General features: G+C 43.1%; 1 protein-coding gene across 3 annotated transcripts; it reads left to right on the top strand.

Annotated features, from left to right (window-relative positions):
• The first annotated feature begins 32 nt into the window (after positions 1-32).
• On the top strand, positions 33-27,877 carry rnf103 (ring finger protein 103). 3 transcript variants are annotated; one of them, XM_007898000.2, is made up of 7 exons: positions 43-308; positions 3,674-3,813; positions 20,115-20,175; positions 21,585-21,764; positions 22,483-22,604; positions 23,780-23,894; positions 26,012-27,877. In XM_007898000.2, the coding sequence occupies exons 1-7, from the start codon at positions 83-85 to the stop codon at positions 26,152-26,154; spliced, it is 987 nt and encodes a 328-aa protein (XP_007896191.1). In that variant the 5' UTR covers positions 43-82; the 3' UTR covers positions 26,155-27,877. The 3 variants fall into 3 exon arrangements, with proteins under 3 accessions (XP_007896189.1, XP_007896191.1, XP_007896190.1); XM_007897999.2 differs by lacking the exons at positions 43-308; positions 3,674-3,813 and adding an exon at positions 17,659-17,781; XM_007897998.2 differs by lacking the exons at positions 20,115-20,175; positions 21,585-21,764; positions 22,483-22,604; positions 23,780-23,894; positions 26,012-27,877 and adding exons at positions 6,554-6,669; positions 11,869-13,908 and having other exon boundaries at positions 33-308.
• Positions 27,878-27,999: the final 122 nt, after the last annotated feature.

Raw genomic sequence — 27,999 nt, 5'->3', positions numbered from 1 at the left:
GTGAGTGAGAGTGTGTGTGTGAGTGTGTGTGGCTGTCACTCCCTCCCTGTCTCTGTCTGTCTGTCTGTCTCTCTGCCTGAGGATGTGGCTGAAGCTGTGCTTCTTGCTGCTGTACTTCCTGCTGCTCTTCGTGCTGGCCCGCTTCTTCGAGGCCCTGGTGTGGTACGAGAGCGGCGTGTTCGCCACGCAGCTGGTGGACCCGGTGGCCCTGAGCTTCAAGAAGCTGCGGACCATCCTGGAGTGCAGGGGCATCTGCTACGCCGGCCTGCCCGAGAAGAAGGATGTCCGGGAACTGGTGCAGAAATCCGGTAAGTAAATCACTCGCCCTGATGAATAACAAACGCAAGGATTATTATTATTATTATTATTATTATTATCCTGCTTGAGTGGCGCTATACAAATGCAAGTTTGTGGAGTCCTGCGGCTCAGGGGTTCGAGCGCTCCCCTCGCAAGCGGGAGACCTGGGTTTGATTCCCGGCCGGGCGAAACCTTGGGCAAGTTTCCTCACTCCACACGCCTGATAAATGATCCCTCAAGGATTAAAAAAAATAATAAATTGGTCACTTCAATCCAAGACTGTTTGTGGGACACCGCTGTGCGCAATTGACCGTTGCATTTCGCCCACAATATACACAGTTAATTCACTTTGCAATATATTCTGTGAAACGCTTTGAGACGTCCGGATGATGTGATAAGGTACTATATCAAATGCAAGGAATGTTTCTATTACCTTATGTCTGTGCATTAGGTTGCTGGACAGGTGAAAATGAGCTGGATTCACAACTGATTTTTGTTCTCTTGAAAACTTAAGCTATTTAGAAATAAATAATTTGCATTTTTATAGTGCCTTTCACGAGTGTTAGAATTTCTCAAAGTGACTTCACAAATGCAGTGACTTTTATGTTGTCGTCAAGAGATTTCAAAGTGCTTCATAGGATATACTGTAAAGTGGATTGTCTGTGTTTTGTGGGGGGGGGAGCCTGCCTGCCTGCCTGCCAGTTTGCGCACAGCAATGTCCCACAAACAGCCATGGAGTGAGTGACCAATTTTATTTGTGGGATTGTCATTCAGGACACTGAGGGAAACTCCCATCTCTTTTCAAATAATGCCATGGGATTTTTAACTTCTACGTCAACATGAAATGGGACCTTGATTTAACGTCTGATCGGAAGGATGGCACCTCCAACAATGAAAGGCATCCTCGCCAATGCTTTGGAGTGCCGGATGGCGAGACGCAAATTGTTGTTGGAGTGTCAGCTTAGACTATGTGTTTCCAAGTCCCAACATGGTGCTGGAATCCATAACCTTCTGATTCAAAGACGAGAGTGCTACCACTGATCCAGGCCGACACATCGATTTAGATTGATGATAAAGATCCCATGGCACTATGTTGAAGAGCAGAGTGTTCTCTCTTACCCAGTTAACACTCCCAGCATCATCTGAAATAAAGCTCTCTGCTGATATTCACTTATATTTCAAAAGTCCCATTGCGTTTGAAGTGATTTTGAGACATTACAATGTAAATAAGTCTGCAATGTGTCCAATGATAGTATCTTTGTGGAAATTATGAAGTGTTGGTCTACGGGTTGAATTTTATATCGTGGAAGACTATTTAAAGACCTAACACAGCACCAGTTTAACCTAATAATGGATTAGAAGGGCAAGTTGTCGAAAGGAACAGTGAAAAACTCATAAAGGGAGAGGCGTGGAGACAAAGTAAAACAAAATGTAGTTAAAAAATCCCTGGAAAATTAATACAGCAACTGACTCAAACCTCCTGTTCTTGTGGTTAGTGTCAGCACCAGTTTATTTTGTACATAGTAACACTAGGTTAGTAATGTAGAAAACACCCTGCCAAATTCCACTTTCTATTCGTCACCTTTAGCCGTGTAATTTGAAAGTAAAAAGGTCTGCTGAAAGGATTAACTGCCACCATGGAACATTGGAATACGTTGTTTGGATTAGATTGTAGGTAAATAGAAATCATTTGAGGTTATCCTGGGAGTAAGTAAGAACCCAGTTGTTAAGTCAATTGACAGATTGCTTTTCTGGGGAATAATCCCTTCAAAAAAATAATAATTAAAGCATTCATAATAATTTGGTCACTCAATCCACGACTGGTTGTGGGATACTGCCGCCTACACAATACACTCAGTTGACTTTACAGTATATTCTGTGATGTGCTTTGAAACGTCTCAACAACATGATAAAGTGGTATCAAATGCAAGGATGATTATTATTATCTAGTCATTCAGTTTTGCTACTGTTGTACATGTTTGGTAATAAAGCATATGGGTACAGCAGCTGTCTCAGGTAAGTACCTGTTTCTGTTCAGCTATATGGTAATCATTTATACTTTGCTTCACTGTGATGACCACAGGGAGCTAACTTAATTTGCTTTGAAGTGATTGCACACACGGGAGCCTTTCTGTGTTGAAACCCCAAAGCAGATGGAATTAATTTACTTCTCCTCTCCCCACACACATCGATAGCCCAGAATCTCTCTCAAATTACAAGTGTATATCACACGTTATGGATTTAAAATAGTCTCCCAATTATTTCCAAAATGAAGATGGTAAAGTTGCTGTAAGAAAATGTTAGGTTAATTGTACAATCGGAGCCTGGGGTTCAAGATACTGTAGTGTGTCATTTTTATATAGGAATGTTATTTAGTCTTGTCATTAGAACAATAGAAATATGAAAGATTGTCAGTAGAAATGAAGCAGTTTAAATTTTTTTAAAGCTTTCCTTCTGACTGATTTCTCTATAATGCTTGTGGATGAAATATGGCAGCCAATTGCAGATAGCAGTGTCCCACAAACAGTCGTAGATTGAGTGACCACATTTTTGCGGGGAGAGGGATTATTAACCCTGGAAAGCGATCCGCTAATCAACTAACAATCGGGTTCCTGCTTACTGTTTGGTAAGCAGGTGTGTAGAGTAAGGAAACATGCCGAAGGTTTCGCACCACCCGGAAGTCGTACCCGGGTCCTCTCGCTTGCGAGGAGAGCGCGCTAACCATGCTACGATACGGGACTCCATGATAAACTCCACTCCACTATAAAAACACAATCAGGTTTACCTGATGCCCCTGATGTGGTGAACACGCCTACTGACGCTTGCTCTCTGGGCTTTTCATATGGAGAATGCTATTTGAGAGAGGTGCCACAGAAACCATATTCCTGCCCATGAAACCATATCCTGGATGGGGCAGTGGCCTTCGTGAGATGATGGGGAAACAATCCATACAGTTGCAGTCTATTCTGGGCTAGCCTTTTTGTGTTAATAATAATAATAATCATTCTTGTATTTGATATAGCGCCTTATCACATTGTTGAGACCTCTCAAAGCGCTTCAGAGGATATACTGTAAAGGGGATTGACTACTTTGTGGGTAAAAGGCGGCAGCCAATTGCACACAGCAGTGTCCCATAAACAGTCGTGGATTGAGTAACCACATTTTTTAAAGGGCTAATTACCCCCCAGAAAGCGATCCGCCAATCGACTAACAACTGGGTTACTATTTTTACTGCTGGGTAAACAGATGCCTGTGGAGTAAGGAAATTTGCTGAAGGTTTCACCCAGCCCTGGAATCGAACCCAGGTCCTCTCGCTTGCAAGGCGAGCGTGCCAAGTTCACTGTGAGAGAATTGTTGACTTTGTTTTTAACTACAGGTGATTTGATGGAAGGTGAGCTTTATTCTGCACTTCGGGAGGAGGAATCCTCAGACTCTGTCACCAGCACTAACTTCAGCGGTGAGATGCATTTCTACGAGCAAGTGGAGGACACTAAGGATGGGATATGGCTTGTCCAAGTAATGACTTTTTTTCATCTTAAAATTCATATAAAACGTTTGAACAATTTTATGTGAAATGGAGAGAAGAGAGTAACACTAAGAATGGTTGGATATAAAGGGTGCGGGCAGAGAGGAGGAAGGAGCTCAGAAGAGCTCTGTGTTTTCAATATGATAATGTCACATGCCAGTAACATGGATGTCCTTGCAATGTGAATTGCATCATTGGAAAGTATCTTGCCAATGTTGATATTTCCCCCTATAATTCTGTCTCTAGGATCTATGCAGTTATTCATGCAACTAGTCTGTGTTGATGTTTATATTGCACATGGACATTATAGTGCTTTAAGACATCAATGTGATGAGAGATTTATAAACTAGCCACCTTCATTTTGTGTCCTTTACAGAGCTGCTGTAAAACAGCTTGTTCTATGTTATTGTCATAGTCAGGATATGATTTAGTGGTCTGTCTTTCATAGTGGCCTGAGCCATGTTAGTGAGGTGGGATGTTTAGGCTGTCTTCACAGCAACTGTGAATTCTGAAAATTGAAGAACGCCAAACATCCCAATTTGATCTCCATTAACCATTTAACCTTAAAAAAAAAGTAGCTAGAAAGACGATTTTTGCCTCCATTCTCAGCAAATTCAGGGTTCAAGAGCTATTTGGAATATATCCTTGTGACTATAAGGCTGGCACGTGTGAAATATAAATAACCGTTTTGTTTTGGTCAGCCGGGTGTCTGGCATATGCAGAAACCCATCCCCGTGCTTAAGAGTATCCAACCCAAGCTCAGAATCCCATTCATTCCTCCTACACATGGAAATTCCAGAGAGAGATTGTTGGAATGAAATGCGCTCTCTCGCCCTGAGGGACACATCCTCCTTAACTCAATTCTGGAAAGTCGGAATGTATAAGGCGCAGGTTGGCAAGAGTCAGGGCTTGAGGACGTTGGGATTGTGTGTTGGGGTAACTGCTGGAATCTAACCAGCTAAAACCGCATTGATATCACTGCCTGGCAAGCTTTCGTGCTGCTTGTCCGGCTAGGACCACCCTACCCGTGAGGGCTTTGGCTTGCATGGATAGCAGGAGCTGAGTGGGATGACTCCCTATTCCAACATTTCGTTGCCAGCTCAGCTCCAAGGAGACCCCCACTCAAACCCACCCCGGTGGATAATTACTTGTTGGTTGTTCGATATCCGACAAGTGTGGGTTTGAGCCTTCACTGTAGTTACCAGGAACTACTGGTGTAAATTTGCATCCTTATAAATAACCGTAAAGATACAAATGATTGCACACTTGCCAATGTTACGGTTTCAGTACTTTTAAAACACAATGCACACACTATACAGAAATCTCTGACCTGAAAGTAATTAGTTAATCTTGGACTTTTCACAATCTGAAAGGAAGGCACTGACCCATCTAATTAAGGTGTGTGAATGTTGAGATCATTTATAGTTTTCAGTCGAGTAGTGTAACCAATTCGGGCAAAGATTAAGGTGTAGTATATTGACTACTGCAAGGAAAGTGTGCAAATTTGCAATGTAGGAACTGTACACGTTAATGTGAATTTAATTTTTGTGTGGGTCAGCCGATCATGGGGAAACCCATAAACCATGCTTAAGGGTATTGAAATGAAATTGAAAATGTCATGCATGTATGCCAGTTACGTATAGAAGTTTCCCTTTTGGCTGGAATAGAATGTGTGTTCTTTTCCCCAAAGGGACACACCCTGATTACCTAATTCTAGAAAGTATTAGGCGCAGGTTGGCAAGAGTCATGATTTAGGGAACTTCAGTGTGTTGGGGTAACTGCTGTTTTTAACCATTTCCCTTCAAAATGTTATTCTGAACTCAGCTTCAATAGTTATTGTGGTAAGGCAGTCCACAATTCTCTGTGTAAAGTAAACAGGTTCTAACTCTCCCTTTTTTCTGGTGATAATTCTCAATTTATGCCTCTTGTTGCTGACATGGGGGTGGGGGGAGGAGGTAAGCAGGGTCTCCTTGAGCTGAGGAGCTCCTTGGCTCTAAAGTGACATGTTTGTTTAAATAGATCCAACTCTCTGCGGTGGTCTCAGTAGTCTGGTTCCTGAGCCAAGGGGGTCTGCAGTACTCCAGGGCATTGCTGATGACAGCACAGCCAGCCTGGCTCATTACAGGACCTGGAGGGGGAAGCCAGTCACTAGGGGCAGGGACTCATCCTATTCAGCTCCCATTAACTCTGTAAGCCAAAGTCCTAACGGGCTGACTGGTCGTACCTGGACAAGCAGCGGGAAAGCTTGCCAGACAGTGCTCTCAATGGCAGACTATGCAGTTTTAGCTGGTTAGACTCCATCCGTACCCCAACGCACACTCTGGAGTCCCCAAGCCTTGGCTTTTGCCAACCTGCGCCTTTTTAAAAAAATTGGTCACTCAATCCAGGACTGTTTGTTGGACACCACTGTGTGCAATTGGCTGCCGTGTTTCTCCCACAAAATATACAATCAATTCACTTACAAAGGTATATTCTGTGAAGTGCTTTGAGACGTCTCGAAGATGTGATAAGGCGCTATGCAAGGATTATTATTATTATTCTTTGGAATTAGGTAAGTAGGATGCGTCCCTCCAGGGAGAGAGTGCACATTCCATAGAAATTTCATGTGATGGGGGAATGCATGGAACTCTGTTTGATTTGAATACCCTTAAGCATGGTGATGAGTCTGCATGTGTCAGACATGCGGCTGACGCCAAAATATTGATGGAATATCTTAATGTTACTTCATAGGTTGTGGCGAAAGATAAAGATCCTCTCTTGGGCAGGGATCGGTGGCACAAGATGGTGAAGAAAGTATCTCAGTTTGGTATACGTACAGGAACTTTCAATTGCTCCAATGACCCCAGGTGAGATCTATGAAGATGAGTTTATCTAACCACTGAAGAACATGTTTGTATTCTCTCTTGATTTTAGAGTTCAGATGGCTTCTGCATTAGACTTTGGTAGTTCCTACTCCATTTTATCTTAGCAGTTATGTTAACTTGCTTGTTTTGTGAAACAGGTGCATAGTTATAATGATAAATATAATAATAATCCTTGCATTTGATATAGCAGCTTATCACGTCTTTGAGACGTCTCAAAGCACTTCATAGTGTAGTGATTATATTTTGTGGGCAAAACGCGGCAGCCAATTGCAGACTACAGTATCCCACAAAAAGTGGTGAATTGAAGTAACCAAATTATTATTATTATTTTTGGGAGATGGATACACAATGTAAGAATAGTTAGTGTAGTGTTTTATTTATATTGTGATCTGGTAACCAGGAAACTACTGCTCCTTACAACTGTTTCTTGTAAATCTTGACCATAGTTTAACTTTAACTCTTGTTTATATTAGTGATATGTGGAATACAGTGAATGCACGTAGTGTGTTTTAACACATCTAAATAACACAGGCTAAAGCCTGTTATGTTACTATGATTAAGGACTTCTTTTAAGGACTGTCTGGAGGTTAGTTTGAATCCCGTTGAGACTGAGGCAACAAGGTTGCATCTATTTATGGCATTGTTTGTCGGTTTTAACCTAATGCTTGGTTGCCAAAACCACATCATCATACATCGCAGCCCTGTTGTGCAATGAACTATTGGTTGGAGGGTACAGAATGCTTGCTAGTCTTGTCTAGCTTTCAAATACTTTGCATTAGACTTTGGACTATCACTAATGGACAGTTTAGAATTTAAGTGGGAGAGTACCTCAAAATCATTACTAAAAATAATAATAATCCTTGCATTTGATACAGAGCCTTATCATGTCGTTGAGACATCTCAAAGCTCTTCACAGAATATACTGTATACTGTAAAGTGAATTGACTGTAAATTTTGTGGCCAAACGCGGCAGCCAATTACGCACAATAGTGTCCTACAAACAGTCGTGCATTGATTCATCCAAACAAGGCGCCCGGGAAGCGGGTTGGGAAAGAGGGAATTTATTTTGGCTTGTTTTGTCTCTTCCCATCTTCCACTTGCTCACAATGGTCTTTTTAGTGAAAGGCAGCAAGCATAGCAAGAGGCTAGGAATTTTATATATATATATAAACACAAGTTTATTAAGATATGGAATTTCCTACCAAAAAGGTGATTAAAATGGTATCTTTTATTGCTTTTAAAGGGGCAATTACGTTCAAAGAAAAACAATAAAGGAATAGGTAAAGGGCAGGAGAGGGGAACCAAATGAATAGGTCTTTCAGTGAGTTACGATGGGGCTGAATGGCCTTCTACATTACTGTAAAATTCTATGATTAAGTACTTCTTTTAAGTACTGTGTGGAGGTTAGTTTGAATCCCATTAGGACTGCGGCTACTTTCGTGGTGTAGCTGATTATTTTTTGTATTTTTGTATTGTATTATGTAGAATTATTATGTGATGTGGAGCTGTTTCATGGAGTTAAGTTCATTTGCCAAGATTACCTCAAACTCTTAATTATAATTTCTTAGGAGGAAGTCCACGGAAAAGTATTGAAGCGCCACGTGAAACAAAGCTTGACTATTTTTCTAAAAAAAAACTTGTGGTTGCCTTGGCAGTTGATCTGCTTGCTGCAAAAATTCAACAGCAATTTGGCACTGGGGACCTTCATTGCTTTGCTCCAAAGCCACTGCTGTGAACTTCGAGAGACCTGCAAATCGCAACAGCAATGTTGTGGAGTCCTGTAGAGTAGTGTTGTGGAGTCTGGTTATTAGCGTACTCACCTCGCAAGCGAGAGGACCCGGGTTCGATTCCTGGTCAGGGCGAAATGTTAAGCAACTTTCCTTATTCAGCACGTCTCTATTTATCTAGCAGTAAGTAGGAGTCTGGTTGCTAGTCGATTGCCAGATCACTTTCCAGGGATAATAATCGCTCAAAAAAAATAATAAATTGGTCACTCAATCCATGACTGTTTGTGGGACACTGTTGTGTGTAATTGGTTGTTGCGTTTCGCCCACAAAATATACAGTCGATTCACTTTACAGTATATTCAGTGAAGTGCTTTGAGACGTCTCAACAACGTGATAAGGTGCAATATCAAATGCAAGTATAATTATTAAACTTTGGATGTTGAGATAAAACTGACTTAGCTGTAAGACTGTTTCTGGTGATGCTTTTTGAAACTGAAACAGTGGAGACAATGGTGTAAATTGAGTCTTTGTTTATAACTGTCTTAAAGGTTAGGTACTCGCTGTTTGTATTATATAAAGGGAACCCTAAGGTATTTTATAATAATAATAATAATCCTTGCATTTGATATAGCGCTTTTCACGTCTTCTCGACGTTTCAAAGCGCTTCACAGAATATACTGTAAAGTGAATTGACTGTATATTTGTGGGCAAAACGCGGCAGCCAATTGCGCACAGCAATGTCCCACAAACAGTCGTAGATTGAAAATGATCAATTTATTATTGTTTTTGTTTTTTGGAGGGATTATTATTAGGCTCTGTGTGGAGTAAGGAAACTTGCCCAAGGTTTCGCCCATATATAAGCATATCAAGAGTAAAAGGTTAGTCAAAAGTAGGGTGGGTCCAATTAGGGACCCAAGTGGAAATCTTCTTGTTGAGGCAAAGGGCTTGGCTGATGTACTAAATAAGTACTTTGCAACTGTCCTCACAAAAGAAGACAGTGCAACCAATGCCACAATATTGCAGGCATGTGAACAGAAATTGGATATGATAAAAACCAACAGAGAGGAGGTACTAAAAAGGCTGTTGGTGCTCAACATAGATAAGTCACCTGGTCCAGACGGGATTCATCCTTGGTTACTGAGGGAAGCAAGGGTGGAAAGAGCGGAGGCTCTGGCCACAATCTTTCGATCCTCTTTGGACACTGGAGTGGTGCCAGAGGACTGGAAGGTTGTAAAATTTACTCCCCTGTACAAAAAGGGGCAGAAGGATAAACCTGAGAACTACAGGCCTATCAGCCTAACAACAGTAGTAGGGAAACTTCTGGAGACTATAATCCGGGACAATATAAATTCTCACTTAGAAAAATATTGTTTAATAAAGGACAGTCAACACGGATTTGTTAAAGGCAGATAGTGTCTGACAAAACTAATAGAATTTTTTGATGAAGTGACAGAGGGTGGATGAAGGTAGTGCAGTAGACGTAGTTTATCTAGATTTTCAAAAGGCATTTGACAAAGTGCCACATAAGAGACTTATAAACAAAATAGGAGCCCACGGTATTAAAAGGACTGTGGTAACATGGATCCAGAACTGGCTAGGAGACAGAAAGCAGAGAGTGGTAGTAAACGGTTGCTTTTCTGACTGGAGGGAGGTGTGAAGTGGTGTCCCTCGGGTCGGTATTAGGACGACTGCTCTTTCTGATCTATATTAATGATCTGGACCTGGATATAGGGAGCACAATTTCCAAATTTGCAGATGATGCTAAGCTAGGAAAAGTAGTTAATGGTGAGGAGGATAGCACCAGACTCCAAGAGGACTTAGACAGATTAGTAAGATGGGCAGAATATGGCAGATGAGATTTAATGTGGAGAAATGCAGTGTTGCATTTTGTTAGGAAGAATGAAGAGCGGCAGTATAAGTTAGATGGTACAATCTTAAAGGGGGCAAATGAATAGAGAGACCAGAGGGGCCACGTAAGCAAATCTCTGAAGGTGGCAGGACAGGCAGATAAAGCTGTTAAAAAAACATATGGGATACTAGGTTTTATAAATAGGGGCATAGAATTCAAAAGTTAGGAGGTTATATTGAATATTTATAAAATGCTGATTAGGCCGCAGTTGGAGCACTTCGTTCAGCTCTGGGCACTGCACTTTAGGAAAGATTTTAGGGCATTGAAGAGGGTGCAAAGGAGGTTTACCAGGATGGTACCAAGAATGAAGGACCTTAGTTATGAGGAGAGGTTAGCAAAACTAGGATTATTCTCCCTAGAGCAGAGAAGATTAAGAGGGGATTTAATAGAGGTTTTCAAGATCATGAGAGGATTTGATAGGTTGAACTGGGAAAAACTGTTTCCACTGATATGTGGGTCAGTAACCCGAGGACACCAATTTAAGATAGTTGTTAAAAGAAACAGAGGGGAGGTTAGGAAAAAAAATTTCACCCAGCAAATTGTTTGGATCTGGAATGCATTACCTGAAAGGGTAGTGGAAGCCGATTCAATAAGAACTTTTAAGAGAAGTAGATGGGTATTTGGGGAGGACAGGATTGCAGGGCTATGGAGAGGAAGCGGGCCAGTGGGATTGAGTTGGATTGCTCTTTTAGGAGCTGGCGCACATTCAATGGGCTGAATGGCCTCTTTCTGTGCTGTATGATTCTATGATATTAAAGAAACCTTTCAGGCAAATTACTAAAGGAATAGGTTCACATGGCATTCTGAAACGCGCTTCTTGCGCCCATTTTTCCCTGTCTTGTGCTTTTAAGCATGTATCTGTCCAGGCCCACTTTAAAACTTACCTCCGACCTCTGGTCAGCTATGGTTACCTCCCTTTTCCCCATGTTCAGGGGCTATCTCTGCCACAGCGCCCTGAGACACTGGAGTCCTGTAGCGTAGTGGTTAGAGCACTTGCCTCACAACCCGGGTTCGATTCCCGTGCAGGGCAAAACATTAGACAAGTTTCCTTATTCCACACGCCTCTGTTTGCCTAATAGCAAGTAGGAATCTGGTTGCTAGTCAACTGTCAGATTGTTTTTCGATGATAATAATTCCTTCCCCCCCACTGCCCAAAAAAATGCAGTCACTCAATCCACGACTGTTTGTGGAACACTGCTGTATGCAATTGGCTGCCACATTTCGCCCATAAAATACACAGTCAATCCATTTTGCAATATATTCTGTGAAGAACTTTGAGACGTCTCAAAGACGTGATAAGGTGCTGTATCAAATGCCACAACAACTTGCATTTATATAGCGTCCTTTGCTCCGGACGTCATCTTGGTGCGTTTGTAATTGCAAGTATTATTATTGCACTACATGAAGGGCACTATACAAGTGCAAGTTATTGTGAAGTGGCTTTTAGATGGCTGCTGGTCCTGTTGCCTTCTCTCTCTGCAAGATTTAATTTTAATCAACTCCCTGTTCATGTGATGCTACCTTGTTTTTTTTTTAAACGCACAGATACTGCAACAAAAGGGGATGGTTGAAATCCACGCTGATCATGTCCATTCCACAGACCAACACTTCGAAAGGGAAAGTGATGCTTAAAGAGTACAGTGGCCGCAGGATTGAAGTTGACAACATTTTCAAATGGATAAACGCGCACGTGGCATCTCGAATCAAAACCATTCGGAGTACCGACCAACTAATGGAAGAATGGAACAAGAGGGACCGTTATCTGGTAAAAATGTACTTGTTTGCTCACCTGGATCAGCCGCCCGCTTTCTACTCCGTGCTCAGTGTGAAATTTACAGGCCGGGTGGAATTCATTTTTGTTGATGTCCAAAACTGGAACAATGAGAGTCGCATGAAGGAGATCGGGGTGCATCAGTTTCCAGCGTACATAGTGAAAACCCCTGAAGGAATCTATAAATACGGGAATACCACTGGGGAGTTTGTATCCCATCAGGCAATGGATGTATTCCTCCGGTCTCTGCAGCCCGAAGTAAATGATCTGTTTGTTTTAAGCCTAGTTTTGGTTAACCTAATGGCATGGATGGATTTATTTGTCACACAAGGTGCTACAATAAAGCGTTTTGTGGTTCTAATAAGCACGTTGGGAACTTATAACTCCTTGTTAATAATGTCTTGGCTGCCTATAATTGGATTTCTTCAGTTGCCATATTTGGAAAGTTTTTATGAATACAGCTTAAAATTTCTGAGGTATGCCAATACCACAACGTTGGCTTCCTGGGTGCGAGTTGACTGGACCTTTTACTCATCCCATCCAGCACTCTTTCTCAGCACGTACCTTGGTCATGGTTTGCTAATAGATTATTTTGAGAAAAAACGCAGGCGTAATAACGACGATGAAGTAAATGTTAATAACCTGGAGTGGCTCTCGAGCCTGTGGGATTGGTACACCAGCTATTTGTTCCATCCCATTGCTTCATTTCAGCACTACCCACACTACTTGGATTGGGAGGAAGACCCAAACTTGTTATTGGAAAGACTTGCGTTTCCAGATCTGTGGCTGCACCCATTGATCCCCACCGACTACATCAAGAACCTGCCAACGTGGCGATTTAAGTGCGTCGCAGGCCACTCAGAAGACGAAACCAGCGAAGGCTGCCAAGAGAGTGACACCGATTCGGAAAGTGAGAGCCGCAACCCATCAGCACATCATGGGGTGGGAAGAGGACACGACCAAGGACCACACACAGCAGAAGACCGAGCGGCAACTTGCGAAGAGACCAAAAGCAACCGGAAGGATTCTATTCACTTTGGTCAAAGCAAACCAGGCTCACACAGTTGCACTACAGATGAGAATGAGCCTGACTGGTCTGTTTGGCCCAGGAATATGTTGCGCTGCTCGGAATGCGTGGTGTGCCTGGAGAATTTCCAGACAGGTTGTTTAATAATGGGTCTGCCTTGCAGTCACGTGTTCCATCAGCAATGTATTGTGGTTTGGCTGGTAGGAGGACGGCACTGCTGCCCCGTGTGCAGGTGGGCCTCGTACAAAAAGAAGCATCGTCTGGTCAGGCAAGAACCCACAGCCAACAGCGATGCTTCCTAGTTGTCTGAAAGTAACCTTAATCTCTAAATTCAGGCCCCTAATTCTCTTCTAACACTTAACATGTATAGTGAAGTTTTTTGTCGTTCATATTTGTGCTTTCGTGGTTTGAATTTTAGGTTTATGTAGAGTTTTTTTGAGCTGATCCACAATATAATCAATCACATTACACTTACTGGTGACTCCCATTATCGTTGCCTTGTTTGTTCCTGGATGCTTCGTAATAGTGACTTAATGGTAATCCTTCAGTATGTTTAGCTGTCAAAATCAACATCTAGTAGTGGTTAAAACCCAATTGATCTTCCAATTAAAAATTATTTTCTCAAAAGAATGAATTTACAATTCTGTCAAGAGATTTTCCTATCCTGACTGCAGAACAATGAAATGCAGGTTTTCCTTGTGTTGGTAAGGGACAGCTCGTGACTTTAATCTTGAAGTGCAAAACCTGTTTGTGTAAGCAGGGGGACGTCAATAAAAAATTAATGTGATTTGTGTCAGTAATTCATTTGCAGCATTACCCATCCTTACAACTAAGGCCTAGGTGTAGATGAAAGGCGGTGAAAGCTTTCCAACTTTTTCACTTGAATTTTTGAGGATCTCCAATGGAACTATTTATGTTCTTATTAGTTACAGCACTCACCTCGCAAGCGAGAGGACCTGGGTAAGGCAAAACATTTGGCTGCCACGTTGGGCTCACAAAATATACAGTCAATTCACTTTGCAGTACACTCTGTGATGCACTTTGAGACGTCTCGAAGATGTGATAAGGTGCTACATCCAAATGCAAGGATTAATATTATTAAACTTTGGATGTTGAGATAAAACTGACACAGCTGTAAGACTGTTTCTGGTGATGCATTTTGAAACTGCAAACGATGGTGTAAATCGAGTCTTTGTTTATAACTGCCTTAAAAGTTAGGTACTCGCTGAGTTGATCTGATGGAGTTTAAATGCAACACAATACAACAATATAAATTTACATTTACAGTGGAAACCACTTTAGCTGGCTGCCAGTTAACCCCAATTGCTGGATAAATTGAACAAAATGCCTGGCCCTGATTCATTTGTATTATCTATTTGAAATATGCCGGTTGATTCATACATAATCCGGTTAAAATGCAGGAGTGGTGGCCACTGAATGTACTCACTCAGGCCTTTGTGTGGAGCAGCTCCATTCAGCCATGAACAACTCGGGTGGAGATGGGAGGGGTCTAAGATTGTGGTTTGTCAGACATTTTATTTGGGTTCAGTTTATCTTTTTAAGAGAGTTGATTTAAGAAGATTTTGAAGATGGCTAGCAAAAGCTCAAAGACAAGTGATTTGGGGAGAAAGATTCTACTTTGCAAACCTTTCTGCATAACTATACTTTTCATCTGTGCATGCTAGTGTACAAGATTGGCATCTCAAATATGGAATGGTTGGGAAGCCTGTACAGTGACAAGAACTGTATGTGTGACCAAGGTGCAGCCTGAGTGTGACATCTGGGGATCTGAATTCAACTTATGTAGCAACATAGCACAGCTTCCTGTTTGTCTTATTTATTACAACCTCACATTGTTTTGACATAGTCAACTAACACCTCTTGATCTCTTTCAACTTCTATTTTGTAATTTTCTATCCTATCCATGGAGAATTGTTTCCTATTCTTTCATCCAATACATAGTACTGCATTTATCTGTATTAAAACATTGCCAGTTTCCAGCCAATGAGCATACTGTAACAAGCTGTCTTTGTAGGATCTTTGCTGTTTCCTTGGATTCCACCCCCCCAATATGGTGTCATCTGAAAAATGCAAGTATTTATTATTGTACAAATTGTGATGCATACATGAGGGAGAATAACTAATGAAGATTAGGAGGGGTGGAGACTTGTGTGGAATATAAACACTAGTTCATAGTAGTTGGGACTATTTGGACCAAATGCTCTGTTTCTGTGCTGCAATGTTCTAGGTAATTCTAGGTACTTAATAGTATATTGTAGACACATACGTACAAATGCATACACTGAGGTTCTTCCACAATTGGGTGGTACTTTCATGCACTAAAATTAAGGACTTGTGTACCAGGAGTTCCCTTATTTGAGAACGAGTTTGCTGATCACAGCCAGGAGGCTAATTGACTCTGAAGTTCTCAGAGGGATAGGGAGGGGGGAAAACCAATTAAGGTTCTTTCTCCTAAGCACCCTCACTGGTTGTGTATATATCTGTGGTTGCAGGGGTAGGACAGGTTAGGATCAGTTGTAACACCCTTTACAATGCCCATACCACCATTGGTGACCGTGCCTTCAAACACCAAATCCCTAACCTTTGGAGCTCCCTCCCTCAATCGGTCTGCCTCACCCCTCTTTAAGTCCCACCCTAAAACCTACCACTGCAACCACAGCTATGTAACCTCCCCTCCTCCAACTTTGCTCAGTGTCCAACCCAAAGACACTGTTCCCTGACTCAGGGGTGAACCAAGACAGCTTGTATCCAGCTCCATTTTCAGATCACACCTTTCAGTCCCCCGGCTCGGAGTCAGGCTCTGCCACTTCTAAGTGTTCTAAGACCCCCACCCCCCGAAGGGTACTACATAAATGCAAGTTGTTCTTGATTATTTAGCACTCTTCACGCAGGATAGTGGTCCCGGAGCACAACCAAACTGAGTGAGCCAGACTGAATCTGGGTGGAGGTTGGGGTGGGGGCAGAATTTGTGATTCTATGATGTTCCCTTTAACGAGAACATGAAAGGGAGCATAGAATCACAAATTCTGTTTCCTCTGATTCCACATTCTCCCTGCCCGATCACACCTCCCCCAAACCTGGTGTCATCTGCAAATAAATTCTTACACTAAAATAAAAGCTGTGAGCAATTGGCTGCTGTGGGCCACCGACTGATGCTCTGGGATTCCGCCCGGTGTGGAAGGTGCTATACAAATGCAAGTTGTTGTTGCTGTATTTTGCCCTTAAAATATACAGTCACTACACTTTGCAGTATATTCTGTGAAGTGCTTTTGAGATATCTGAATGACATGATCAGGTGCTATATCAAATGCAAGGATTATTATAATTATTACACTTCAGGACCACCATCCATGGATGCACATTCCACCTCACTGATCCAGTCAATAACCTAGGTGTCTCGTCAACTGTCCTTTCTCCCTCACATCCATGCCATGACCTTTGCCTCATATCTCTTGATACCCTGATCCAAGAAAAGTCTATCCACCTCAGTCTTGAAAATTTGAATGTATCCAGCAACCACAGCCTTTTAGGGGAGACCGTTCTAGATTTCCACTAACATTGCCCGGCTCCACCACTGCCTCAGCCCGTCAAAACCCTCATCCACGTGCTTATATCTAGGCTCAACTACGCCAACACCCTGCTTGTCGGCCTTCCCAACTCTTCCCTCCACAGGCTGCAGATCACCAGAACCCTTCAGCTCATGTCTTCTCCCGCACCAGGCTCCGTGACCCCATCATTCCCCACCCTGGCCCGGCTCCACTGGCTTCCCATCCTTGTAGTCCTGTAGCTCAGTGGTTAGAGCACTCGCTTTGCAAGTGGGAGACCTGAGTTCAATTCCAGGCAGAGGGCGAAACCTTGGGCAAGTTTCCTTACTCCACACAGAGCCTAATAATAATCCCTCCAAAACCAAAAACAATAATAAATTGGTCATTTTCAATCTACGACTGTTTGTGGGACATTGCTGTGCGCAATTGGCTGCCGCGTTCGCCCACAAATATACAGTCAATTCACTTTACTGTATATTCTGTGAAGCGCTTTGGGACGTCCTCCCGACGTGAACAGCGCTATATCAAATGCAAGGATTATTATTTATTCCCCAGAGGATAGAGTTCAAAATCCTCGTCCTCGCCTTCAAAGCCCTCCATGGCCTTGCCCTCCCCACCCCACCGCTGTGACCCGTCGGCCCCCTCCGCTGCTCAGGCTGATTAACGTGATTCAGCCCCTCTGCCCCCACCCTATGGCCCTCCATCCCACAGCCCCGTCCCCTCGCCCCCTCCCTCGCCTCCTTCACGGCACGTCTCAAAGCCCTTCTCGTCCACCGAGCCTTCGGCCGCCCTCCCCGATCCCAACCCCCAGGGTACAAATCCCTGATGTCCAGCGGAGGGCGCGCCTGGGGACGCCCTCCAGTGGGCGCTGTGCGACACGGATGTCGTATTAGGATATCATTGGGAGGATGTGCCGCTCCGCGCTGTCCGCTCCCACAGCACAGCACAGCACGGCGCATGCGCGGTGGGCGGCGGCGGCTGCTGAGCTCGTGTGCGCAGGCGCGAGGGACGGAGCGGCCAGAGCGAGGCCGAGAGCCGCCGCCGCCGTCATGGGGCTGTTCGGGAAAACCCAGGAGAGGCCGCCCAAGGAGCTGGTAACCACCCGCTTACTGCCCCCCACCTCACACCACACCCTGCCCGCCCCTCACACCACGCCACGCCACGCGTCCTCCCGACAGAGTCTCGCGGGTTTATGTTATTTTTGTGTCATTTTCCTGATGGCGGCGGCGGCGGCGCGGCGCAACGTTTTATTTATGTATATGTAAAAAAAATACACTTCTAAAACGGGTTTGAGCCGCCGGTTTGAGGGACTTTGCTCCGCGGCTCCCGGGCAGCGCGGAGGGAAATACTACTTCCGTATGACTGATCGGGTGCAGCCGAACTTGATCACCGGATATCCTGCCTCCCCTCCATGTACCTTGTCTTGATTGGCTCGCCCGACCCCTCAGTGACTCCTCCAATTGGCTGCTTCTCCTGTCGCTCAGGAAGACGCGTTCGAAGGCGAGAGCAAGATTGGTTGAGATGACAGACTGGTGCTGTGTAATAATGTCATATAATAGTCCTTACATCTGGTAATAGGGCCTTATCACGTCGTCAACGCGCTCCACAGGATACACTGTAAAGTGTAGTGACTGTATTTTGTGAGCGAAAGGTGCAGCCAGTTTGCACACAGCAATGTCCCACAAACAGTCATGGAGCGACTGACCAGTTTTATTTGGGGGATTGTTGGCCAGGACGCCAGGAAGAGACTCTCTTCCCTTTTCAAACAGTGCTTTGGGATCCAACGCCCACCCGATCAGGCAGACGAGACCTCGAGTTGGGACGTCCTCCCGACGTGAAAGGCGCTCTATAAATGGAATGCTGTTGTTGTTGATTTAATAATAATAAATATAATAATGCATGCACTTGATACAGCCCCTTATCACGTCTTCTACACGGCTCAAAGCGCTTCACAGAATATACTGTAAAGTGAATTGACTGTACGTTTTTTGGCTGAAATGCAGCAGCCAATTGCACACAGCAGTGTCCCACAAACAGTCGTGGAGTGAGAGACCAACTTTATTATTGTTTTGTTTTTTCTTGAGGGATTATTATTAGGCGTGTGGAGTAAGGAAACTTGCCCAAGGTTTCGCCCTGCCGGGAATCAAACCCAGGTCTCTCACTTGCGAGGCGAGTGCTCTAACCACTGAGCTACAGGACTTCATGGACATTACAGATTTAATGTCTTACATCAACTCTTTGAAACCAAATTCACCATCAATGTTGGGTCTATTATATTGTAAAAGGATATTCAAGTATATTTTTGCGCTTTGAGACATCTTATTGACCTGATAAGGTCCTGTGTGGAGGGAGGCTGGTCAGATGGACAGCAGTGATCTTTAAACCTAACCCTAATTATTGTCTTGTACAGCATTTCTAAAACTAATATTTAATAGGCCAAAGAGTTTGCCCATGTGAATTACACCTATCTGTAGAGTGGGCAATTTTGGACTTCTCTATAAAGGGGTGTTTCCTGATCTGTTTGGATAAACTGTGGTTCGTTCTATTTGTCTTTTACGTGCTTGTACTCTGTGCTTCCGTGCAGTATAACGAGAGCACTGCAGAGTAAATAACATAGCACTGCTGCATTCTCAGGAGTGGAGACCTACCTTAAGGTGTGGTTTTCTTTTGCCTTCAGAAATTGCTTGAAAAAAGATACTTCCTGGTGCTTTATCTTGGTGGTGCTGCCCACACCTTTATTTTTGGGTCACAGGCTGAGGTGATCTGTAGGGATCAGCATTGCAATCCCAAACATGACTATGTAATGTGGTGTTGTGGAATCCATTCTATGGTGTAAACTGTTAACTGAAACTCTTGAGGATCCTTAGAATTATGGAATGCTACAGGTTGTTTGACATGTCAAGTCTGCACTAGTGTTTTTTCACCATAAGCCACCTAATTCAACTCTCCTGCTTGCTCTCTGTACTATTTAATATTCCTCCTCTTTCAACACCTATCTAATTCCATTTTGAAGGAATGAGGTAATATTCTGTTACTGTTTACCTAATATATTGAATTCATCTGCAGGTCGCGCATTAAGCTTCTCACGTCCAGTGACTATCCTTATAACATAAACATAGTAATTCACTGCAGAAGCAAATCTACAATGTCAACTGATTGACCAGTGTTTGTTTCTTCTCTGTGTTTTTGGATCGGTTTTGCCAAGGTGTGACCATTAAATAGAATTACCAAGAATGTAATCGCCAGCAAGATCCCCAAAATAGCCCTGAAGGAAATATCTCATTTAATCTAAATGGATAAAAATAGCCAGCAGTTGACCTGGACACTGGGAGACACTCCTTTCACTATTCAAGTAGTGTCACAAGATCTTTATCTGAGGGCAGCAGATTGACTTTTGTTTAATACAGTTCAATTTGGCTTTTATCAGGTGACCGAATGGACAGGGAAAATGAGAAAGGAAATGAGGTTGATGGACAGACAAATCCGAGGTAAACAAAAGTTTCTAATTTTAACATGCGTACCTAGATTGAGTGTTTATGTTGAAACGGTGGACTGTAATAATCATTCTTGTGTTAGATATAGCGCTTTTTAATTTCAGGAGGACTGCTCAAATCGCTTCATTGGATTCACTGTAAAGTGTAATAACTGTGTATTTATAGGCGAATGTAGCAGCCAATTTGCGCACAGTGCACCAATTTTATTTGGGAGATTTTTGGCTAGGACCTAGTTTTTAAATTGTATATTAATAACAATAATAATAATCCTTGCATTTGATATAGCGCTTTTCACGTCTTCTAGACGTCTCAAAGCGCTTCACAGAATAGACTGTAAAGTGAATTGACTATATATTTGTGGGCGAAATGCGGCAGCCAATTGCGCACAGCAGTGTCCCACAAACAGTTGTGGATTGAAGTGACCAATTTATTATTATTTTATTTCCTTGAGGGATTATTATCAGGGGTGTGGAGTAAGGAAACTTGCCCAAGGTTTCACCCTGCCAGGAATCGAACCCAGGTCTCTCGCTTGCAAAGCAAGTGCTCTAACCACTGAGCTACAGGACTCCACGATATTAAGACCCTTAATGTCCATCTGAACATTAAACCAAAGCCCTGTCTGCCTGCAGAGCATGCTCATAAACCAGACGGATGGAGCATGACTAGTGGAGCGAAACATTGTCGTTGGTGCCGTCCTTTACAGGAGACATTAAAACGGGCTCTATCTGAGTGTTTCTTGGGTGCACTCCTGGCTGAGACCTGGACCAAATTATGTTTATTTATTTTGAAGGAGTTACTACCCCTGCAAAAGCGATCCGCCAAAAAACAACCAGGTTTCTACTTACTGCTAGGTAAACAGGAATTACTAGCCAAAAAAGGACTAACGCCATCTACTCCGCCTTCTACCATCCTGGTAGTCGCTTGCTACAATATTGGAGATGTTGATAGTAATTTATTCTGTATGGATCCATCTCCCATCACAGTGGAAAACTTTGGGAACCTTAGATCCAAAGTTACCTGGTTCTTCCAAGCCATACTACACTTACTATATGTCGTGTCTCAAATTACTCTTATACTGTATCCCAAAATAATATTTTCAAAAAGAAATTAATTTACATTTGAATGAATTGACATTATCTGCTTCTACCGTCTCCTTAGGGAGCCTGTTCCATAGATTTATCACTCTCACTGAAATAGTGTTTCCGCAGATTTGTTTTGAATTTAACCCCCTTCAATCGCAGGTCATGTCTTCCGGTTCTACTGTTCTGGACAAGATAAAACAGCTTATCATGGTTTGGTCAAAGTGCTTTTTTTAGTGAAGACTCTGAAAACATCAGGTACAGATATATTTTAACACTTGTGTCTCCTACCCTCCTCTCCATCCCGCACCTCATTGTTCTCAGATATTCAGAGGGAAGAGGAGAAAGTCAAGAGGTCTGTGAAAGATGCTGCAAAAAAGGGACAAAGGGACGTGTGTGTTATACTTGCCAAAGAGATTGTGCGGTCAAGGAAGGCTGTGAACAAGCTATTTGCATCAAAAGCGCAGATGAACTCCATCATTATGAGCATGAAGAACCAGCTCTGTAAGTCCTGCAGTTAGTTCATGCCATTACGTGGCATCTTCACTGTTAAACTGATGATTGTCAGCCCAGCGTAGCCTCAGGGTCAGCCGATTTCAAAGCCTTTCACAAGAGATTCAGATGAGGGAGCCTCTTTGGTTCATTTGCTCTATAAAGCTTTATAGACTGTTGTTTGGGTATCATTTATCTGATGTTTACTTTTTGGGGTGTTCCTAAGCGTGTTACGTTCCTTGCTTAAGCTAGGTGGTTAAAATGTGTTTTGGAATACCCCTCCTCTTCCTTCCCCACCTCCATCTTCTAAATAATGGTAGCCCACAGGTGTGGATGAACATCCCCATGAGCCAACATATTCCCACTGTAGCAGGGGATCATTTTCAAACCACGAAGCATCTTTCTGAGTCGATCGAGGGGTACTGGCCTAACTAAATCTTAATTGGGGCCCAATCGGGCCTGAAGATTTAGTGAGGCCACCTCAGTTTGTAAATGTGGACATCAGCTTCTAGTATCTGAGTATCTATCATATTAGCTTTCAAGGGGAACTAGATAGATATCTAAAACAGCAAACTACAGGGGTAAAGGGAAAGGGCAGGTAAATGGGACTGAAACGATCGCTCTTCAAAAGAGACACAATGACCTGAATTGACTTCTGTGCTGTAAATTTCTTTGGTACTGAGTCTGATGGTAATGTACTATTTTGTAATTTTTTTTTCTCTTTTCCCAGCTTTACTGAAGGTATCTGGTTCCTTACAGAAGAGCACAGAGGTGATGAAAGCCATGCAGAGCTTGGTAAAAATCCCTGAAGTTCAAGCTACCATGAGGGATCTGTCTAAGGAAATGATGAAGGTGAGATTGAAATCCAGCCACAGACTCTCAAGTTGGGAAACAGTAATATTTCCAGAAATGCTTTTTGGTCACTTCTGTCCTCATTGTAACAACAGCTTTGCATTTAATTTAATAATAATAATAATAATCCTTATCATGCTGTTGAGACGTCTCAAAGGGCCTTACAGAATAGACTGTAAAGTGAATTGATTGTATATTTTGTGGGTGAAATGTAACTGCCAATTGCGTGCACAGTTTCCAAGGAGACCCATTTCACTGTTTTCCCCCACTAAATGAATATAGTCTAGAAATTCGGATCACCAAAGCAGAAGACCTGTGAGCGATTCTTTTAGCAAAAGCTGAATGTCGCTTGTTGCTTTGCTTAATAATCTATTAAATCTGGGTAACTATCAGGTTAGGAATGGTTAGAGGTTAGAAAGTTAGCAAGCAACTAGGAAGGCTAATAGCATGTTAGCGTTTATTGTAAAGGGGTTAAAGTACAAGAGTAGGGGAGTCTTGCTGCAATTGTATAGGGCCCTGGTGAGACAGCACCTGGAATATTGTGTGCAGTTTTGGTCTCCTTATCTTAAGAAAGAATATACTTGCCTTAGAGGGGGTGCAACATAGGTTCACTAGGCTGGTTCCTGGGATGAGGGGGTTGACCTTCGAGGAGAGGTTGAGTAGACTAGGCCTATTTTCTCTAGAATATAGAAGAATTAGAGGTGATCTTATAGAAACCTATCAGATTCTTAAGGGTCTTGACAGGGTAAATAGTGTGAGACCGTTTCTCCTGGTTGGAGTATCTAAAACTAGCGGTCATAGTCTCAGGATTAAAGGATATGATAAGGCCCTGTATCATATACAAGGATTATTATTATTATTGCTGATATCAGCTACCCCAAGGGAGCTATCCACTGCAATCCCAATTCCCTGATCTTCCCCAAAGCTTTGTGTATTGTTGCTTTTCAAACATTTGTCTAATTCTCTATTATATTTATATAAATCTTAACTTTGATAGCCATTTCCAGAAAGCTTCCAGACAAAGCTTTCCAGTTTCTAATAACCCTTGCCAAAAAAGGGTTTTACAATCTTCGCCTTAATGCTTCTTGAAACAATCCTGAGTGTGTCTCCTTGTTATCGAACAGTGGCGTGTGAAGTAATAACCTCCTTATTATGGGCATGGTATGTCTCTGCAGGCAGGGATTATTGAGGAGATGCTTGAAGACACATTTGAAAGCATGGAAGATGAAGACGAAATGGAAGAAGCAGCAGAAATGGAAATTGACAGGATCCTGTTTGAAGTTACTGCAGGTAAATTGATGTCATTAATTTGTTGCAAATTATCTTTCTAAATTTATTGCACAAGTTTGTCATTCAGTCCCTTCCACCCACGATATGTCAGATCCATGCTTTCATTACATCCAGGCTTGACTCTGCTAACTCCCTCCTCACCAGACTACCCAACTCTGCCCTCTGCAAGCTGCAGATTATTCAGAACGCTGTAGCTCGTATCACCCCCATCCTCCCCCAGCTTCACTGGCTCCCAATTTCCCAGAGCATCGAGTTCAAGTTCCTCATCCTCGCATTTAAAGCCTTTCACGGACTTCTTCCTCCCTACTTCTGTAACCTAAAATATCACCAATCTGTCTGCCCCCTCCTTTCAGCAGGCACTGGCCTGCTCCACAACCCCTGCCCTGCCTGCTCCACCATCTGCAGTGGGGCCTTCAGCCCCGCACTTTCTGGTACTCCATCACCTCACCCCCTTTCTTACCCCTGTTGATTCCAACACCCAGATCAGGTTGAAACCCTTCACTGTCCAGTGCCTTCGCCCGATGTGAAAGGTGCTATGTAAATGCAATATGTTGTTGTTGAAGCCCCTGCCAGGAATTTGAACTTACACAGGCTGAGGCTGATACAGCAGAACAGTAGTCGAGGTGTGCTGCTGTATCAGCCTCAGCCTATGTGAGTTCAAGTGCTCTGGGACCTACCCTGCGTGAGGGATGCTCTATAAATTCAAGTTGTTGTTGCTGCTGCATTGTCAAAGGTACTTTCCTTCAGATGAGACATTAATCTGACATTCTGTTTGTGTGTTCAGGTGGCTGTTAAGATCTATGTCTTTATCGGCATAAATTAATATTTATGCTGATAAAGACACAGGATATAAATTAGAAAATAATATTTCTTGATTAATGTTATAAATCTACTAAAGGAGAATTTCTCCCAGTGTCCTGGCCAACAATCCCCCAAATAAAATTCATGGCTGTTTGTAGGACGTTATTGTACACAAAAATTGGCTTCCTCGTTCACCTACAAAAACACACAGTCGCTGCACTTGACAGTGAATGCTGTGAAGTACTTTGAGACATCATAATGTGAAAGGCGCTACATCAACATCAACAACAACAACAACAAGATTCCATTTATAGAGCGCCTTTCACGTCGGGAGGACGTCCCAAGGCACTGTACAGTTGGGTCAGGACCCGAGCAGTGGGGAAATGGTGAGGGGAGGGAAGGGAGGGAGCGAGGAGGGGGTAGAGAGTCGAGAGGGGAGCTGAAGGCACAGTCAAAGAGAAAGGTCTTGAGACCGGCCTTGAAGGAGGAAAGGGAGGAAGCAGCGAAGGCACTGGGGGATGGAGTTCCAGAGCCTGGGGGCTGAGAGGCTGAAGGCCCGGCCACCGATGGTAGGGCGGTTGGGGCGGGGGATGTGGAGCAGACCGGAGCCAGAGGAACGGAGGGTACGGGCAGGTAAGTACGGGACAGTACACGAGCTGCAGAGTTCTGAATGACCTGCAGCTTGTGGAGGGAGTCAAATGTAAGGATTATTATTATGTCATTCGGTCCCCTCCAGCCACCACAATAAATTAAGCTTGTGTTATAGAGTTCTCTTTCCAGGAGACACTTTTTGGGATGAGGAAGGGAAAGAGAACAGTTGCTTACAATCTCTGCCCTCTCTTCACTCACGGAAACCATTATAGAGATTGTTAAAAAAATATATAAAAATATGAAGGGCCTTACTCCTCCTTATCTCGGTGACCTGCTAACTCCTTACAGACTTGTCTACACCCTCTCCTCAGTGGGCTCCGGCCCGCTCCACCATCAGCGTGCAAGCCTTCAGCCTTTCGAACTCCATCCCACAGTTCCTTCGTTTTGCCCCTCCTTTGCCTCCTTCAAGGCCTGTCTCAAGACCCTCCTCTTTGACCACGCCTTTGGTCAACCTACCCCCACATTCCCTGCCCTCCACCCCTCCTGATCCCAACCCCCAGCTCTGGTCCAAATCCCTGACTGTCCAACACCTTGGCACTCCTGACATGAAATGCACTCTATAAATGTAATTTGTGTTGTTGTAATGCAAACTTTTGCACTTAAATTTAACAATGCCTTCCAAACTGCACCTTCAAGCTTGTCTTAACACCACTGTGCTCTTGCAGGTGCTCTGGGTAAAGCACCCCAGAAGGTCACAGACGCTCTCCCAGAGCCCGAAGCTGCAGGGGCTATGGCTGTCCTGGACGAGAGCGAGGGGGAGGAAGACATCGAGGAGATGCAATCCCGTCTAGCTGCTCTTCGGAGTTAATCAACACCACTGTAAAGTATTCTTGGCTTTATTTCAGAAAGGTATTTTGCACTTGGCAGTTTCTCTCTACCTTCCCCAACCTCGCCCCCCCATCTCTTTCGGTTCTTATATCTGGTATGCTTTTTATTCTAAAGTAAATACTGTCTTTTGTCAAGTGTAAATGTCAATGAACTTGTACAGATGAAAATGGAGTTTGCTGGAAAATTACACTTGTGTTCAATGTTACTCATCGCCTTTCATATGAAATCTCATATCTCCAGCCATCTGACCAGATTGTGGTTCAACATAATTCATTTTGATACTTTAGTTATAACTATTGGTGACAAATACACCTGAACAGGAATTGAAGCTGGACCCCTGGTATCCCATTCTGATGTAAACAAGTTCATGATTGCGACAGAGTCCTGTAGCTCAGTGGTTAGAGCACTCGCTTTGCAAGTGAGAGACCTGAGTTCAATTCCAGGCAGAGGGCGAAACCTTGGGCAAGTTTCCTCACTCCACACGCCTAATAATAATCCCTCCAAAAAACAAAACAATAATAAATTGGTCATTTTCAATTTACGACTGTTTGTGGGACATTGCTGTGCGCAATTGGCTGCCGTGTTCGCCCACAAATATACAGTCAATTCACTTTACAGTATATTCTGTGAATCGCTTTGGGACGTCCTCCCGACGTGAAAAGCGCTATATCAAATGCAAGGATTATTATTAGAGATATACCTTACACATTCACCATTTAACACTACCAATGCACATTTGACACTTACAGAGATTGTAAAAGTGCTTTGCGTGGCCTTACTTCACTACAGGAGAGGATTTCTGCATGGCTTTTTTTGTGTATAATATTTCCATTTGTTGACTGTATGCACTGTTGTACGCAGATTATTTGAAAGAATCAAAACTAACCTTGGGAGAAATTATACAATTTGATATATTAAAACTAACCTTGGGCATAATTGTAAATTTGAGTTAATAATCCTTGCATTTATTATGGAAGTAGCTGTCGTTTTATGCCGTAACTTTGACTGGCTTTATTTAATCTGTGCCTCGTCCTTCCGTCGGAGACTAAATCTAAAACTAGTTTCGTCTGGAGAGTGCTACAGTACAAGTCTTCAGGAGACGATTCTGTAAATGTGTAGTGTTCCCATTCTCAGCTACTCTTCTTTGGTATCCAACCATTGAAGTCAACAAAGGGCCCTGTTGAGGTTCCTACAAGTGGTCTTGTTGCCCATTGTTTGATCACTCCTGTTGCTTTGGAGCTGTTGGAAAGTGTGAAAGATCGAGTGAAGTATAAAAGAGGTGAGAGACTCCTAATAGTGACTTCTCAAGACACGATGGGTATTTCTGAATGGTCCCATTGTTTCATCCCATAATACACCTCAGACATCGGCTCACAGCAGGGTGGATTATTGTAATAACCATCTTCAGTGTCATATCCTGACTGATCACTGAGGGTCTCACTGCTGACAGCTTATAATTACACTCGAAATGGTAGAGCATGGATGGCGTCAGTCACCCGACCTTGGAATCACCTGTGCAGCCTTCAGTGATACATATTCTGTTCATGTTGAGAACAAATGAGAAACATGTTCACTTTAGTTTGATCTTTTTTGTGCGCGATGACTGCCCAAGTAGTTTGTAACTTTCGAGTTTCATCTCTGTAATAGTTTCTTATTGTACACAATTACCAACTATGACTTAATAAAGATTTTTAAGTACTTAATGGTTGTTGTGACCAAATGGCCATTACTTTCTTCTTCCTCTGCAGATTAATCCTCTTCACTTGGAGTGCAGGTAGAATGGTCCCGAGGTGATCACAGTCCAGGGGCACCTCATGGGTATGGC

This window comes from Callorhinchus milii, unplaced genomic scaffold (genome assembly GCF_018977255.1).
Source record: "Callorhinchus milii isolate IMCB2004 unplaced genomic scaffold, IMCB_Cmil_1.0 Scaffold1, whole genome shotgun sequence".
In the NCBI taxonomy this organism is placed as follows: domain Eukaryota; kingdom Metazoa; phylum Chordata; class Chondrichthyes; order Chimaeriformes; family Callorhinchidae; genus Callorhinchus; species Callorhinchus milii.
This window is presented reverse-complemented; position numbering and strand designations above follow the sequence as displayed.